This window comes from Colossoma macropomum, unplaced genomic scaffold (assembly GCF_904425465.1).
Source record: "Colossoma macropomum unplaced genomic scaffold, Colossoma_macropomum, whole genome shotgun sequence".
NCBI lineage: Eukaryota > Metazoa > Chordata > Actinopteri > Characiformes > Serrasalmidae > Colossoma > Colossoma macropomum.
Window position 1 is genome coordinate 28302978 of NW_023494792.1, and position 16559 is coordinate 28319536.

Here is a 16559-nt window from a genome sequence, read left to right on the forward strand (position 1 = left end):
TTGTACCTTGATGAACGAAAATGTACCAGTACAGAACCTTTATTTCTAACAGTGTACTAGCTGGTCAGTGGAGGCTACATGGTAGTTAGTTATATTATGGGTGTACAATAATATTTATTGTTATCATGATAAGTAATGTTACAAGACACTTTTCTGAGCATATTGCGGATACTGTCAATACTTAAGGAACATGTTTCATTACAAAGAGAGCATCATTAGTACTGTTTTACTGGATTTATTTCAGTGCAGTTTGTGAAACATTTTAGTTTGGCAGTTTGTTGGTTTATTATAGTATTTTTAGTAGTATTTGTTCTTTGTGGCACTATTTTGTCTGTTTCAGCTTTTAAACCTCAGAAACATGAAATATTGTGTTGTATATTCTGAATTGTGAAAATGTTGTGAAATATCATGATACAATGTTTTTGCTATATCGCCCCACCCCACTATATTAGCTAACAAATGATGAATCCAGAGTGGTTCAGAGTTGTTGTATTATGTATTTATGATGAAGTAAATGAAGTAAAACAACAAGCATTAAAAAGTTCACTGTTAACTAGCATACTGATGGCGTAGTATTATGGCATTAGGCTATATTTAGTCTGGTTATGAGTTGCTTACCTTCCCGTTCACTGGGCTTTGGTAGAGACAGACTTTTAACGTTTTTCAGTATCAGTGAAGACGAAGAAATGAGAGAGAGAAAAAGATAGAGAGGTGAATTCAATAAAATCAATGTACAACAACTGATTTCGTATATATAGGTTTCAGCATGTATTTTTGGCTGACAGTAAGTAGGTAAATAAATAATTAAATAATGATCTAATACAGTTAAACAGGGTAGCTGGAGTCAATTCAGTTCATGGAACAGTGATAGCAGTTTATGGAAGAATGGGGGGAGGGAAAGCAAACAAATGAAAGAACAAGGTACATAATTTACCTAAAGGCTAAACTGACAGTTGGTATTCAGCAGCTAGTTTATTCACCATATGATGTATGTCACTGTTCTGCAAACTGGACCTCTTGCAAATTTTGATCCTAGTTATGACACTGCAAGTCTTAATCAAATGCCTTTAATCTTAGAGCACCATGTCTGCTACCTCCGTCGTGGAAGTTGCTTGGCCCGCTAAAAACGTTACCGCCTGCTAAAAATAGCTGTTTGTGCTCAGGCCTTCAGTCGGCCCTGTAAACTCTGGCAGGCCATAAAGCGAAAGTGAGCCTCAGCAATCAGTGGCGTGTGATCGCTCTATAATCAACCCACAGGGCCGGCTCACGCTCCCTCTCTGATCTTCAGTGAGTTTAAACTTATGGGTCAGTCTGGCCCCGGTGACTAAACCGTCCAAAACACAAACACTCAGTCCTGAATCAGCGCACAGGGATGCGTCCTCTCCAGCGTTAATTAAAGCAGCGTGTGCGTTCTTGCTAATGCAGCCCAGATCTCACTTGTTGCCCTGTTTGTAAATTTACACTAGCGTCTGTAGTGGTCCGCTCTGAGCTCGTTCCTCCAGCTTCCTTGGCCTTGTGTTTCTTCATTTGGCAGAGGCCGCAGCGGAGCCTTGCCAATGAAAAGCAGGATGTTTGGGTGCTCCTCCGCTCCTCTGCTCATGGAGTCACTCTGCACTGCAGAGTCTGGAAAGCTAGCGCTGTGTATTTTGGATCTGAGAGTAACACGCTGTGTATTTTGTCCCTCGTAGCCGACCATAGCGGATATACTGAATGTGGGCTGGTGGGCCTCTGCAGCAGCCTGGTGAGTGGACTTCTGATGTAAAAGCAGAGTTTATGCATGGACAGAGAAAGCTAATCAATTTAAAGCTGCATTATGTTAGTGTTTTTTAATTAAAATTATACTAAATAGCAATACAGAGTCAGGAGATAAAACCCATGCTGGAATATGTTATGTGTGAGCTGCTGTGCGTCACACTGTGAAGCCTGAAATTATCATGTACATGTTCCTTAGACCACATCATACATCTTCATGTATTAACATCACATGCACAGACTCAAAAAGAAGCTCCTGCTTGATGGCTCTGAAATGCAGATCAAAATTATAGTGATGAAGATATGTTGACAATAGTAGATAATTCACTCACATCCTCAGAAGACACGACCTTCACCAAGTTTAGAGTGAGTTTCTTTGAATAATCTTTCTACGCACTCGCAATCATCAAATTCATCCATTCAGAGAAGGGGTCCGAACTACAACCCACATTACAAAATGTTCTTCCGCACGTGGCATGCAATTACACATTTCTACCAGAGAGGTCTCCAAATCCCTAAAACTAACACAGTGCAGCTTTAACCTCTGTTCTCAAACCTTTCTCTGGTCATTTTATACACACTTACCTCTTTTGTTACCTGTCTTTAAGGGAATACTCCAGTGATTTCCAACCTAATCTCTATCTGCCACTTCTGTAGCATATAGTCGATTGACATAGACAATAATTTAGGCACATATTTCTGTAAATAGAAAAGAACAAAAACACGTTGACTCAAAACTCACTCACAGTAGAATCTAATGGGCAGCTGCTAAATTCCATGAGTAAACATTTGGAGCATGAGAGTGTATAATATAGATTCAAACCTACAACATTGCACTCTAGGATGAGACGGACGTGAGAGAATGAGAGGTCTTACCAAAGCTGTTTTTGTGAGATTTTATCCAACTTTTATACACTGGAGCAAATCAGTAAAAAAGTAATCCCGGTTATATTTGCTAAGGCTGTCTGGTGTCAATGCGCGATAAGACAGATCATGTGAAAACCTAAGCCACACTATATCTGTAATGTACAGTGGTGAAGCATGACTATTAGAGCTAGGCTTTCAACTTAGGCTGTAAATGTCAAAACTTGATCAAAACTTGAAAAAAAAAAAACTGTTACTACGATAATGCTAATTTCAGCTAGAGTCCCTATAGGATTCTGGTAGTTTGTTAGCACAAAGCTAACAATGATTCACATGAACATTTGAAGCTTCTAAAAGCTATCTGAAGCTTGTGACAGACATATTAGCATATGTCTTACACTCACCATGAACACTCAAAAACCATTTGCATGCTTGAAGGGTTCTGAGCATCATGAAATAATCCTTCAGATTATTGGAGAGTGTGTTGTATATGCTTCTATATAGAACCTTTGTCTTTACTAAAGAACCCTTGAAGAACCATCTTTTTAAGAGTGTACTTTGTAATTCTTTTAGTAGAGAGAGCCTAGTAGAGATTGATTAGACTGCTGCTCGTATTGACAGTCTGTGACGTATCTAGAACTTCCAGAAAGCTTAGAGTGACATTTTTTTTCTCACGTCGTTGGTCCCATGATATCTACCTCGACACCATGGCGGAAAATGTTTGATTGACTAATGTTATAGTGGGTGTTTCAAGAATTTAACCCTTTTGTTTCCATCTTAAACTTAACAATGAAACAAGAAAAATACAGAGTTTAAATATAAGCGTGACTCTGTTGAATACAAATAACCTAAACATTATTTTGTTATTATTTGGTGTTTTTAGTTTCCAGAGAACATTAGGCCTTCTCTGAATGAGGGTTCCCATCCAGTAATGTATTACCACAACTTCCTCTCTCTGGAAAATGAGTCCCATCCTGAAAGTACAAATAATACAGATTTTCCTAAAATAACTCACAAAATGTATTACACAAAATTACATGTTTCGCATAAATCTTTACAGAAATCAGCCACTGCCCTTCTGTTGTAAGTGTATTTTGAGTCAACAGGTTTATTTTCAGGGGTAGCTGTACGTACACTACAGATGCCGCAGACAGAGATGAGGTTTAATGTCCCTCTCTTATGTCTACGAATTAACTTCTTAAGTTTAACTGATAGCTTCATTGCCAAGATCACTTTTGACCCTTTATTCCTGCTTGTAGAGGAGTCATTATTTGAGTCAGACATACTAAAGTTGAGTATGTGGGTCTGTGCTGTGTTATTGTTTAAAATGATCGTCTGCTGGTTTGTTTTGATTTCCAGGTCAATACTGCAGCAGCTGTTTGTTAGCATAACGTTCCCTAATTTCCTGGAAGCAGGTAAGAAACCAAACTCTGAAAGTCATTACGGACAAAGTCATTGCCGTCTGCTAGAAGTGCGTGTAATGCCGTGTTATGAAACAATGACATTGTTAGTGCTAAGTGACTGGATAAAAACCTAGCCGCACATTGATGATCAAGTTGTTGTGAAATGCCAGATGTGATTGTTTGTGGTGATGTCAAATTTGACAGCAGCCATGTGGGGGCCTGAGTGACTTTTTCTAAGCCCTGAAATCTTCTCAGAGAGTTTAGATGAATCACTAGACAGGAACACTTGTTCCATTGAGACTCTATCCACACTTATGTGTTTGAAAACATCATTTTAGGCCTCTACATACTGAGCTTTTGGAAGAAAGTTTCCAGGAAAGAGACTTTTATAACCTAATGTTATCATGTGGGTGGATAAAATGTATCTTTTGGACAATTCTGACTTTATAGAGTCAACTTGTGCATTGTCAGTGCTGCTTTCATGTGTTGATGCTTCCATATATCTGACATCACTGAATGGCCAGGGTGTTTCTGTGTGATGGGTGATGGATTACATTGGTTTCTGCCTATGATTTTTAGATTTTGAACATGTAAGCTCTTTAAGTGTCTTTTTACAATTAGGTATTCAATTCCAAGATGTTGAAAAGATGTAAATACGACAACATTTTACTCATCACTTAAGCATCATGAGTGATTTCTTTACTTCAAACACTGCTCTGTACTTTGATCTTCAGCGGAGACAGATGATGACGTCTTGGAGAAAGAAAGCTGCATCACTGAACAGACTCAATACTTCTTTGCAAACAAAGAGAGAAGCTTCAAAGGAAACATGGAGTGTGCCAACTGCTCCAGGTAAGACAATCATTTACAGCTCATCCACAAGTGAATATGGACATATGGGGAAGAGGACTGGCAGAGGGGGCATGGAGCATGGGGACTGCACAGTCCTCTTTCAATAGAATTTAAATCTCTCTCTCTCTCTCTCTCTCTCTCTCTCTCTCTCTCTCTCTCACCAGGCAGTTCATTGCTGAGAAGCTATTGAAGACCAATCTGGTGCTGATTATTGCAGATGCTAAGGAGAGCTGCAAGACGTGTGATGTAAAGCCGCTCATCCAGGCTGAGCAGCCCTGTATCCTGCGTCAACACACACACACACACCAAGTGCATAGGTTTGGCCTCAAGATTGGTAGGGACACAACCCCCTACCCCCCTGGGGCTGTATACATTGCAAAAGGTCTAATGCAAAACTAATAATAACAGTGCATGTTTAATGTGCAGTATCATTTTAAGACCTAACCTGAAGCCCTGAAGGTCCAGCTGCTTCTCCCTCAGTCTGCCTTACAGCATCTTAACTCAATTTCTAAATTTCCAGTGTGTAATAAAATGATGCGCTGATGAATAAGATACATACAAACTTATGATTAAACCTTGGGTCCCATTTATTTTTGTGAGCAATTTTAAATATTGAATGACTAGGATCTTACGAAGCCAACTGATATGATCATTTCGACCAAATATGTTGACTTTCAAAGGTTATATTTGCTGAACGTCGTAAGACATACTTCAGTGCTAATGTCTCTCTATCATTCCACTATATATGACTATATAATTATGACTATAATTCATAATTACCACCTCACCTAAAACCTTGAAGGTGTACCCGTTTCCTCGTCAGCCGGCTCTACGTCTCTAGCCTGCCGCTGTGTTTACTGCAGTGCATACAAACTAATTCATTAATGGTGACATTTTTGTGAAATTTCTAGACTGAAATTCAAATCCTATTTTAATATGTTCACCCATTTTATGTTTACTGCTGCTCGCAACCTGACTGCGAACCTACAGATGACAGAAGCCAGGGTTAGTTTGCTAGTTAATGCTAGCTAACATGGTTAACTAGTATCACTCTTTCTTGGTGGCTTGATATCTACAAAGCACCAAATGTGCTGGCATGGACAAAATTACGTTATGTGTGCTGTGTAGTTCAGGCAATAGAGGAAAGGGAGTAAGTCTTCTGAAAGATTAAATAGCCACCCTCATTTTTAGCCAAGCAAATGCTAGCATACCTAAATCAATCAAAATATTTCCCATATAGGCAAATGGCAAAACCAGAACATGTGATAATATTGGGCCTCAAGTTATATCAATAAATTCAAGCTACTCAGTGACAGCAACAGAGAGAGACAAATTTAGGTGGTTAGAGACCACCTTTCATTCATTTAATTTTCAGTCAAAACAGCCAATATGTTACTCATTTTTCAGGAGGCATTTCTGAGGAGGTTAGATATAATCACATAATCTACTGCATAAGAATAAATAAAGGAAGGAAGATAAGCAAAAAACTTTTTTTTTTTTTTCAAAATTAGTGTATAACAAAGGATTAAAAGACAAAAAGAAAATGGGACTCCTAACAACTATGCAAGACCTGGTAGATCACCATCAGATAAACAGCACTTAAAGCTTTTATCTTTGAGAGATCAAGCTCCACTCTTGCTTCAGATGCGTATCTGTCATACTTTTGCAATTTTGACTGGAAATTAAATAAAGGGGGAGGAGGGGTGGGGGTCGCTGACTTTTTCACATTACTCTACCACATGTCATTTTTGACATTAATAACACATTCTAAATTCAGGTATTTTGAGTAAAACTGAGATTCACACTACATTTTGGTACTGCGTCGAATGGAAGTGAGTCTCTAGCTAGCTTGCAAATTCCAAATTAGCATATAGCTATAAATGCTACGGTATATGATTTCAGACTACGTGTACTTCTCTATATTCAAGTCTCCGTTCTTATTAAATAAACACGAAGTAAATAAATAAACATTTTTACCGACATTCTGTAGGGTTTGTACAGCCTCACAGCAGTAGCTATGAAAAAAAACACAGCTGAGGGCGGAGCATGGGCAGGTCAGTTCTTAAAATGCTGGAACCACTGTCAGTCTGTGTGATTTGAAACATGGTCTGCTGCTTGAGAGAATTCATTCACATGAGTCTGTTTTGTCTAAGAGCTCTCAGGGACATCGACACAGATGATGTCTAAGAAGGCAGTTTGGAATTTCATTTATTTATCATATTTTATTCTTTTACGTTGCGACTGATGGGAGTAATCAGGCAAAATGAGAGGCCTGTTCAGTGTTTATTTGGTCTTGCTGATTGACACCTATGAATGGGTAAATACGAAGCTTTCAGAACAAGTGTGTTTTTCTGGGTTTTTTTCCTGAACATGTGGTCTCAGCTTCAGGTCCAGACCCCTGCGATATAGCCAACAACCCACGGTACCGGAAAGGTCCGACTGAGTGCTTTGACGACAATGAAAGTGTAAGTCAAACACTGTTCATGATAAATCACTTGCTGTGTGTAAATCAGCCTGCAAGCAACCAAACTCAGAAGCACTGCATGTGCTTGATGTTCAGACTGCTTGTCTTTTACTCTCTGTACTATCTATAACCAGTTAACAACATCTGTCACACAGGAACCTGTTTGGTTTATGAGAATCAGTGGATATCGGAGATCTGATAGCGTATATTGAAGGAGACAAATGTCTGTGTGGGGAGAAGCCTTCGCTCTTCAGCAGGTCTCTGTGTGACAGATCTCTGTGCTTGAATGCTTGGTCTCGACAGTTTTTCCAGTTTCATGTTTTATTAACTTTGCTTCACACTCCTGCACACACGTTTGCACACTCGTTCTTTTTCCTCTTGCTTAACTGCTTCTTCCATGCACTTCTTCACACTTTACTCCGTGCTCTGTTTTTGCTGCATGACTATCTCTCTCTCTCTCCCTCTCTCTCTGTCTCTCTCTCTCTGTCTCTCTCTCTGCTGTGCGCTGGGCTGTGTAATGTGTGTTAGGATGAGGCCGTGTGTAGGAGAAGCGCTGGCTCTCCGCTGCTCTCCTCTCTGCTCATGTTACTGCTGCCAGTGTTCATGTGCTGTCTCGGGTCAGTCCATCTCTCTCTCTATCTCTATCTTTCTTTCTCTAACTCTCTCTCTCTCTCTCTCTCTCTCTCTCTATCTATCTATCTATCTATCTATCCCGCTTTCTGTCTTTCTGTCTCTATTTCTCTGTCTCTCCTTCTTACTATCTCTCCTGCTTTCTCTCTCTCTTTCTCTCTGTCCCACCCTCTTCCTCTTTCTTATTCTCTCTCTCTGTCGTTCCCCCTCTCTCTATCTCTTCTTCTATCTGTCATTCCCGCTCTCTCTTTTTATCTTTATCGCTCTCTCACTGTGTCTCTCTGTTACCCTCACTTTCTGTCTTCCTCCTTTATTCCTTTCTCTGTCCCTCTTTCTCACTCTGTCTTCCCCTCCAATTCTCTCTTTCTGTTTGTCTATCTTTCTTTCTCTCTATTTCTTCCTCTCTCTCTCCTTCTTACTATCTCTCCTTCTGTCTCTCTTGCTTCCTCTCCCTCTTGATCTCTGTCCCACATTCTTCCGTTTTCTTATTTTCGCTCTCTGTTTCACCTCTCTCTTTTTATCTCTTTCTCTTTCTGTGTCTGTCACCCTCTCTTTCTGTCTTCCTCCTTCATTCCTTTCTCTCTCCCTCTTTCTCTCTCTGTCTTTCTCTCATTCTCTCTCTCCCTCCTTTCGTTGTTTTCTTCTCTCATTCTTTCTCTTTCTCTCACTCTATCTTTCAATTTCCCTTCTTCTCTTCTCCCTTCTTTCTCTTTCTTTCTTACTTTCTTTCTTTCTTTCTTTCTTCTTCCTTAGTCATAGATATTTACCTTCTTTTTTCACCTATATCTCTCTGTTAAGCCGGCAGTGTGCTTCAAATGAAAACAGTGTTTCAAAGCAAAATAATGTTTTTTTGTTGCCAAAACAATGCAGTGGTTTAAGCTCATATGGTGCGTGTTTCGCTGAACAGAGCTCCTAATCACCACCTCATTTGTTCTGAGACTCCTCCTGACTGTGATGGATCCAGTGCACGAATCGGCTTCTAGCCTTTAGTCTTTTAGGTGCATTTACAACAGTGTGTTTGGCCGTAGTTCAGTTTAGTTTGTTTGTCGTTTGAATTACACTGTTGGCTTTTGTCTCATTTGCTTACATTTGCACGAATCCGACTAATAAACTTAACTTAGCGCTTCTTGGTTCCAAACCTTTAATCTGCTCTATTACCCCAACTCTTTACTATTGACAGATTAATTAAAACCTTAATGTTATGGTCTACATTTAAAAGATTTGATGCCACAGACATTCAGCTATGCTATTTAAAAATGTGTCACAGTCTGTAACCAGTATTAGGCCTCAGTATACATGCTGTCATGGGAGACCCTCGATGTGACTTGCTTACTCTGTCTCACTCTGGATAAAGGAACAGGGTGTGGACTGTGGCGGGGCGTCCGGTCTGATTCCACCCGTTTGGCTCATGGCCATCTTTCAGCTGCTGCTGCTCTGGTGCCTGAGTGGACTAGGATGCTGCCCATCGTGACCTCAGCCTAGAGACGCCCCCCCCCTTGATGACGCCAAAATCCTTGACCGAATCCTGCCACACAAGTTTTTTTATTCGAATCCTGGGCACCAACGTGCCTGGTTACGACGAGGAAGCCTTCGACCCAGGAAGCAAAGACTGATGAAGTGTTCGCTCATTGCCTAGAAGTCACGGTGGGTCAGCAGATGACAAATGAGCTACGACCTTCGACCTTTGACCTCTGAGGCCAGTCTCGGCCCACGTGGGCAACAGGGTGGACAGCCTTACCTTTACCCCAGCAAAACAGAGACCCTCTACCCGCATCCACCTACACCAGTCATGACTGATATCATCACTGCCAAATACACTGCTCTCTCCTCTGCCTGTCTGTTTTGTCAATTTTATAACATCTGTTCCTTTTCTTTGGTTTTCTTGAGCATCTCATAGAGGCTAGTTGCTCAGTATTATTAATGTTAATGTTTTGTCTTCATGGGCCCATGTTTTTTAAATTTTGGCCATCTGGTTGGACCGTAGAGTAAACTGGGTCCATGTCCATTTCAGAAAAGTTGCTGAAAAAAGTGGTCGAAACACTGAGGTCCCAAAATAGACCTTTGAGGAAGTGCCATCATTTTGCAGTTTGCCATTAGCATCTGGACAAGCCCCGGGTCTGAACTGTTTTTGTCTGTTTAGAAAAATAAATGACATTTCTTGGAAAATCCCTGTGATGCTCTATGGTTAGCCGAAGAGTCCAAAGCCTATACATTTAATCCTTCATAGATTTTCACCCCCAAATTTCACTGTGTAATTTGAATTATGTGGTTGTCAAAGTTTCTGTATAATTAAGTGAAAATGATTCAAAGTAGTTTGATGTGAAATGGTACATTGTAGAGAAACTTGCCAGTTTAGGTTTCTTTACAATGGTGGCGATAAGAAATGGGTAATGATGATAACAGAATAAATATAACCGTTTAATTTATTATACAAAATCAGTGAATCTATAAACTCTCAGAAAAAAGGTATGAAACTAACCGGGGCAGTACCCCTCTTGTCACTGGGGTGGAACCCTCAGTACCTTTTGTCAGGGAACATAATATGGTACATCATATGTACCATAATCCTTTGAAATTATATTGTCGTGTATTATAAGTTGTATTGACTCCACACACCCCCTCTCGTCTCTTTTTAAATGATCAGGTTTTGAAAAGGTACAAATATGTACATTTCACCTGGAAAACTTATTTAAGGTTCACAATTGGACTTTAAAACCGCTGCTGTACCTTTGAGGGCATATTTACATTGTTTGTACCTTGATGAATGAAAAATGTACCTGCCCAGAACCTTTATTTCTAACAGTGTACGTGTCTCCTAGATTTTTATATGTTGAGAATAGAAAAATGGAGGCAACACTGAATAGAAAAAGAAGGCTAAAATATTAAACTCACCAGACGTCTGGTTCCTATCACCACCACTGTGAACAATTCTGGCTGTACGTTTCTCTAGAATGGAGGATTTCACACCAAACCACTCTGAATGACTTTGTTTACATATTAATTATATAATTATGCAATTGGAAGAATTCCCCTTTAAGTAGTCTGCATATATGTGCAAACATTCCTGTGTGTTTAATAAAACTGGCAGCCAAAAATACCATGAAACCCAAACCAGCAAGCTTCATCAAGTGTAGTAGTTCTGTGTCTTTGTCAGTAACAGGCTACAGTTTGAGTAGCTGGTGTTGTTATATAATAGTGCTGATTTTAGCCTGGCTTTGATGTAACTTGGTGATGTCAGTTCAATGCACAAGAGTTTGTTAACTTGCTTTTAGCATATATGACCTTAATAACCTCACAATTCAGAGGACTCAGTGACATGCGGGGGAATATGTACGCAGGACAAAAAGTGTCACGTTTGTGACTTTTTTGTTTGTCACAGCAGCTGTTTTCAAAAAAGCTGTTCATTTATCCCCATAGGGAAAAATGGTTAAGACCCAGAGTCCTTATTTGGACGTCACTGACTGCAAAATGACACATGACCTCAGGGGTGTATTCCCTAGTGATGTCCACCTCAGTGCCTGTGGATTCTCCTGTTTTTAACCAGTAGCTTATTGCTATGTCCTCCATCACTCTAGTCATGGCTGTTCTGTAGGCCCTCTACTCCACGGCCCTGGAACAGTTTACATCCACCCACTGTGCATTAATAAGTGCACCTGCCAAAAAATAGCTCCCCGTCCGCCCCCTCTATGTGTGGGCTTGCCATGTAGTTGGTCCACTTTTTATCTTGTCCAAACGGCGGCTTATTGGCTCCAAATTAAAAGCTTGAGGGGTTTAACTGTGTACGGCAGGAATAGCTACACTTATTTTTAATTAATGAGGAAGGGTGTTGTTGCATGTGAGTGAGTTTAGCTATGTTTATTTAAGCAAAAAAAAGTGGAAAATGGCTCTCACTGAAGAGTTTTTGTGCTTGCTACTGTATCTTTATATGTGATACTCATTTTGATCAGAAGAGGTTTTTTTAGATTATCATTAATATGTTTATCCTTTCCAAACTTGTTGAATCCATCAAAAGCATTGTTTATTAATTTGGCAGGAAGCTATTTTAGTAATGTTAAAACTGCTCTTCCAAGGTGTATTTTCTGTTTCTTTTGTTAATTTATCCCTGTCTTTTGGGTTCAAGATGTCTTCTGATCTGAACTGTTCTGTCTTTGCTGTGTGCCTTGATGTGTTCACACCTTTTGAAATGGTGGAAAGGTATTTCTGAGAGGCGCTGGTTTCATTGTTTACTAATAGAGTTGCATAATGTTATGCAATGGAGCCCAGCCCTGGAAATCTACTGCGCTGTTTAGTGTTTTGCACCATCCCTAACCCAACACACCTGCCTCTAATATTCACGTGCTTAGAAGACCTTGGTTAAGTGTGCTAAAGTACGCTCCCTTACGTTATGAATTCTTTAAGAAAAATGCCTGATAGGTCATAAAAGCTACTTCAGATTCTTTAAAGCATACACACTCTGATGTATGTAAAACAGAGGACATTGCATAGAATCACCAGTAGCAAACATGGCTAGTTTATAATACATGAAAATATTACACCTTTATTTTAAGTAACATAATGAGACGAGTTGTTTTCTATGTAATTACTGTGCAATGTAACCACCTTCTAGTAATTTCAGTGGAGGCAGGTTACAGTATGTAGTCTGACCATTGGGATTCTGACTTAGTACTAAATCTAAAGATTCTGGCTGGAAAACTGCCAACCTTTAAGAGATCTTACGGTGAGAATAGTAATGCATAGTAATTACTAGGTTTAAAAGCATGCATCATTTCCACATGAATACAGTATAGTACATCATCACAAGTAGGTACACTGAAAGACAGAACTGTGTTGATGTATTTTATCTATATATTTATGTGGAAGTGATGTACACATTTGAACTCACTATGTCCATCGCTTTACTTTTTTTCAATGAAATTAGATCTGTGTGCCTCGAAGAACATAGGACCAAACTCTGGAATCCATGAGGTAATCCCAAACAACAGGAGTAAAACCATAAACAAAGGCAGTTTAACAAGATTACTGTTTATTGTGTGCATGTTTCTAGAGAACGATTAAAAATGACAATCTGTAGCAAGTCACTGGATAATTCACAATTCAGTTGTTGCTTTTTTCTTTGGGTTTGTGTTTTTCAACAGGGAAGGGAAGCACTAAATGCCCAGCTGTTGTATTTTATACTTTATGTAATAGTACTTTGATTGGAATATATGCAGTCTGAGCTGAGACGCCTGCGTCATGTGGATATTCGGGGGTGTTCTTGGCAAAATGTTCTATTTGCATCATTGTCAGACCTGATTTCGGCCTCTTAATTGGCCGTGATAAAAGTTTGGGTTGGCAACATTGATTGCCTTGATTAATTTGGTTAGAAGGTCACTGATGATGCTCATGGAATTCAGCAGAAACAGGCCTTAAAATTCTTTTGGTAGCGTCAGGGGCTTTTGATGCACCATTTCCTGTGGTCACTGGAAGATGTGTCGTTAATGTGGCGTGCACACGATTGAGCAATGCGGTGTTGCCATCAATGACTGCACTGTAATTAGGCATGCCTTTTTGAGTCATGCTGCGTAAATCCAAGTTTTCCATTCTCCTGTGTTATCTGTTATCTCCTGAGAGTTATGGCGAGATAAGCTTGATTACAAGAGTGCTTAGAATTATTCAGTACTTTGTTAGAAATAAAATAACAGGGTGCCAAAAAAAGGGAAATGTGGGAAATTGTAGTAAAAGAACAGAACATCTGTTGACTCAAAATTTTTATAATAGACGTGTATTCGATCCTAAGTGTCAATGGATATTCTGCTCTTTTCTAAATACAGGGAAGAATTATTGTCTATAGTAAATCAGCCGTGCAACACAGTGAGATTAGGTTAAAAAAATGCTGGAGAGTTCCATTAAAGAACCACCTGATGAAAGGTTCTTTAAGGAACAGAAGATACTTCTCCAAAAACTGTTCTGGCACCTTTAATGATATTTGTATGATTATTGTTTTTATTTTTTATTATTCCAATCATCTGCCAGACTATGATTATACAGAATCATTGCATCAGACAATACAACTCAAACCAGCCCTCATACCATATCGGTGACTGTGTAACAGTTAAATTAAGATTCAAAAATCGAGATTCCATATAAATTTGTTTCATCAATGTTATGTGTCAAGATCATACTATAATAAAGCATCGACTCTTCAGGTCCTATATCTACTGGAGATCAATAATAGTAAGTGCCATATAACTCTCTGTCTCTTTGTCTAACTCTGTCTTTCTCTTGCTCTCTTTCTCTCTTTAAAACAAGGAAACCTTTATGAACATGTGATGACAGTAAAACCTTTAAATGCAAAGCTCTTCAAACTTCAGACCTTTTTGATATGCTCTTGCTGGTCTGCATGTAATTGTGATGGCAGGGAGAATACTGTGTGTGTTTGTGTGCTCGTGCACGCTTTTACCATGGTGTGCAAATGCGATTTTGAGATGTTTACTGCTGTTGGTGTTCGACAATGTTAAATCACTTGGGTCTCAATTTCACTGCCTTTCTCTTGGGGAGACAGCATTTGGTTAGGACCCTTCCATAGACAAATTCATCAGTGTGGAGGCCAAGATTTTTCTGAACAGGAATGGTCCACAAAACTTGTAGAATCAAACATCCAGTACCCTAGCAGCAAATCTAGTAATACAGGAATGGGCCACCAAGCTTGTATTCCACTCAGCTAGTAACCCAGGAACAGTCAACCAAGCTTGTACGTTCAAACATCTAGTACGCTAAGAGAGGTCCACCAAGCTTTCAGGTTCAGACAGCTATTAACTTAGAAACAGTCCACCAAGCTTTCAGGTTCAGACAGCTATTAACTTAGAAACAGTCCACCAAGCTTTCAGGTTCAGACAGCTATTAACTTAGAAACAATCCAACAATCTAGTAACCTAGGAGCAGTCGACCTAGCTTGTCCGGTCAAACATCTAGTAATGTAGAACCATCCACTAAGCATCTGCTGATGGAGGAACAGTCCATCAAGCTTGTAGGTTTAAACATATAGTAATGGAGGATCAGGCTACCAATCTTGAAGGTTCAGACATCTAGTAACAGAAGAACAGTCCACCATACAGTTTCAAACACAAAGTACGCTAGGAACAGTCCACCAACCTCATAGATTGAAACATCGTGAAAGCTAGGCACAGTCCACAAACATTGTGTGGTCAAACATCTAGTAAGTCCACCAACCTTGTTGGTTCAATCATCTAGTGATGTAGGAACAGTCCACCAAGCTTGTGAAGTCTGTTAACCTGGGAACAGTCCACCAAGCTTGTCTGGTCAAACATGTAGTAACGTAGAAAGAGTCCACCAAGCTTGTGAAGTCTGTTAACTTGTGAACAGTCTGCCGAGCTTGTAGGTTAAAACATATAGTAATGTAGGAACAGTCAATCAGTCTAGTAACCTAGGAACAGTCCACCAAGCTTGTGGAGTCAAACATCTAGAAACCTTGGAATAGTTCACAAAGTGTGTGTGTTCAAATGTCAGCTGCCATATCTGATGAGATCTGTAGACAATAAAGAATTGGGTACAGGGTATAATGTCTTGACTAAAATGCTTTAAGAGACATTTAGATGGCCCTGAAATGCTGCTTAAAATTAGGGAAGGAGAAAGACCAAATTCACCACTGCTTTCCAAATGAAAGCAGAGGGATTTTACCCTTTTGATGCAATTGTTTGCAAAAGTGCCGCAATCACATGCTGTCACCTCAGGAACAGAACAATTGCAAAATGTTACTGAACGTGTTTTGATGCTGACGGCATTGGTGCTCTTTCTCTGGGTTTTGCTTTTCCTGGACTTCTCTCTAAAGATTCTCTAAATCTATTTTTAGTGGAATGTTCCACTCTGCTTCCATCCTTCAGAAGGCTGTTGACTGGCATCTTTGCCAATAGTTGCTGAATGCTGATTGCCCTTAAAACAGAACATTATCCAGTCTGTCCATCAACCTGTCTTGACCAGCCTCCACAGGCTAGGTGATCGCTGGGCTTCTCGTCCGTCTCTGTGCTGTAATACATTTATCTTTAATTTATTCATTTTTGGTTTGCCTGAATCAAATGGTGTGTACATTTGTATGATAATGTTATACAAAAAAAGAACTATTTATAATCCCAGAATTGTGTCAATTCATGTGCAAATACTAGTATATTCCAAATAAAAAGGTTTATCATTATTAGCTGAGGAGCTGTGTGTGTTACTGTGAAGCTGCAGTGCTGTTATGTAGATCTCTGCTTCTCTTCTCCAGCTCACATTGCTTCAGCTTGCATTTGTCCTGCTGCCAAAACACATTTCCCCCCCTGAATGTGCGTGTGAGAAGGAAGCCAGGGTCTACAATCTCTCCCCTGCGGCACCGTCCAGTCATCGAAGGAGAAGACTGAGGCCAACCACAACACAGCCACCATAATAGAGAAATCTATCCATATAATCATATAAGTTGCACTGATTATCACACCGCATCATTAGTTCTATTGAATTTAGCTCTTTTGTTTTGTGAGCAATGGACACCCACTGCTTGGAATGTTCCCTGTGCCACTCACAGGCCTCTGTAGGTGTAATATTAAATGGATAGTTCTGTGAAA

At 39.7% G+C, this 16559-nt stretch overlaps 1 protein-coding gene across 1 annotated transcript in view; it reads left to right on the plus strand.

The window, feature by feature from the left end:
* The window catches only part of cacna2d1a (calcium channel, voltage-dependent, alpha 2/delta subunit 1a), a 144169-nt gene extending 128013 nt beyond the window's left edge, over positions 1 to 16156 (plus strand). Inside the window, 6 exon segments of the mRNA XM_036576782.1 lie at positions 1689 to 1741; positions 3976 to 4031; positions 4754 to 4871; positions 5036 to 5148; positions 7254 to 7336; positions 9320 to 16156. Of these exon segments, the coding sequence (XP_036432675.1) occupies positions 1689 to 1741; positions 3976 to 4031; positions 4754 to 4871; positions 5036 to 5148; positions 7254 to 7336; positions 9320 to 9436 (540 nt within the window). The 3' untranslated portion in view covers positions 9437 to 16156.
* The last annotated feature ends 403 nt before the right edge of the window (positions 16157 to 16559 follow it).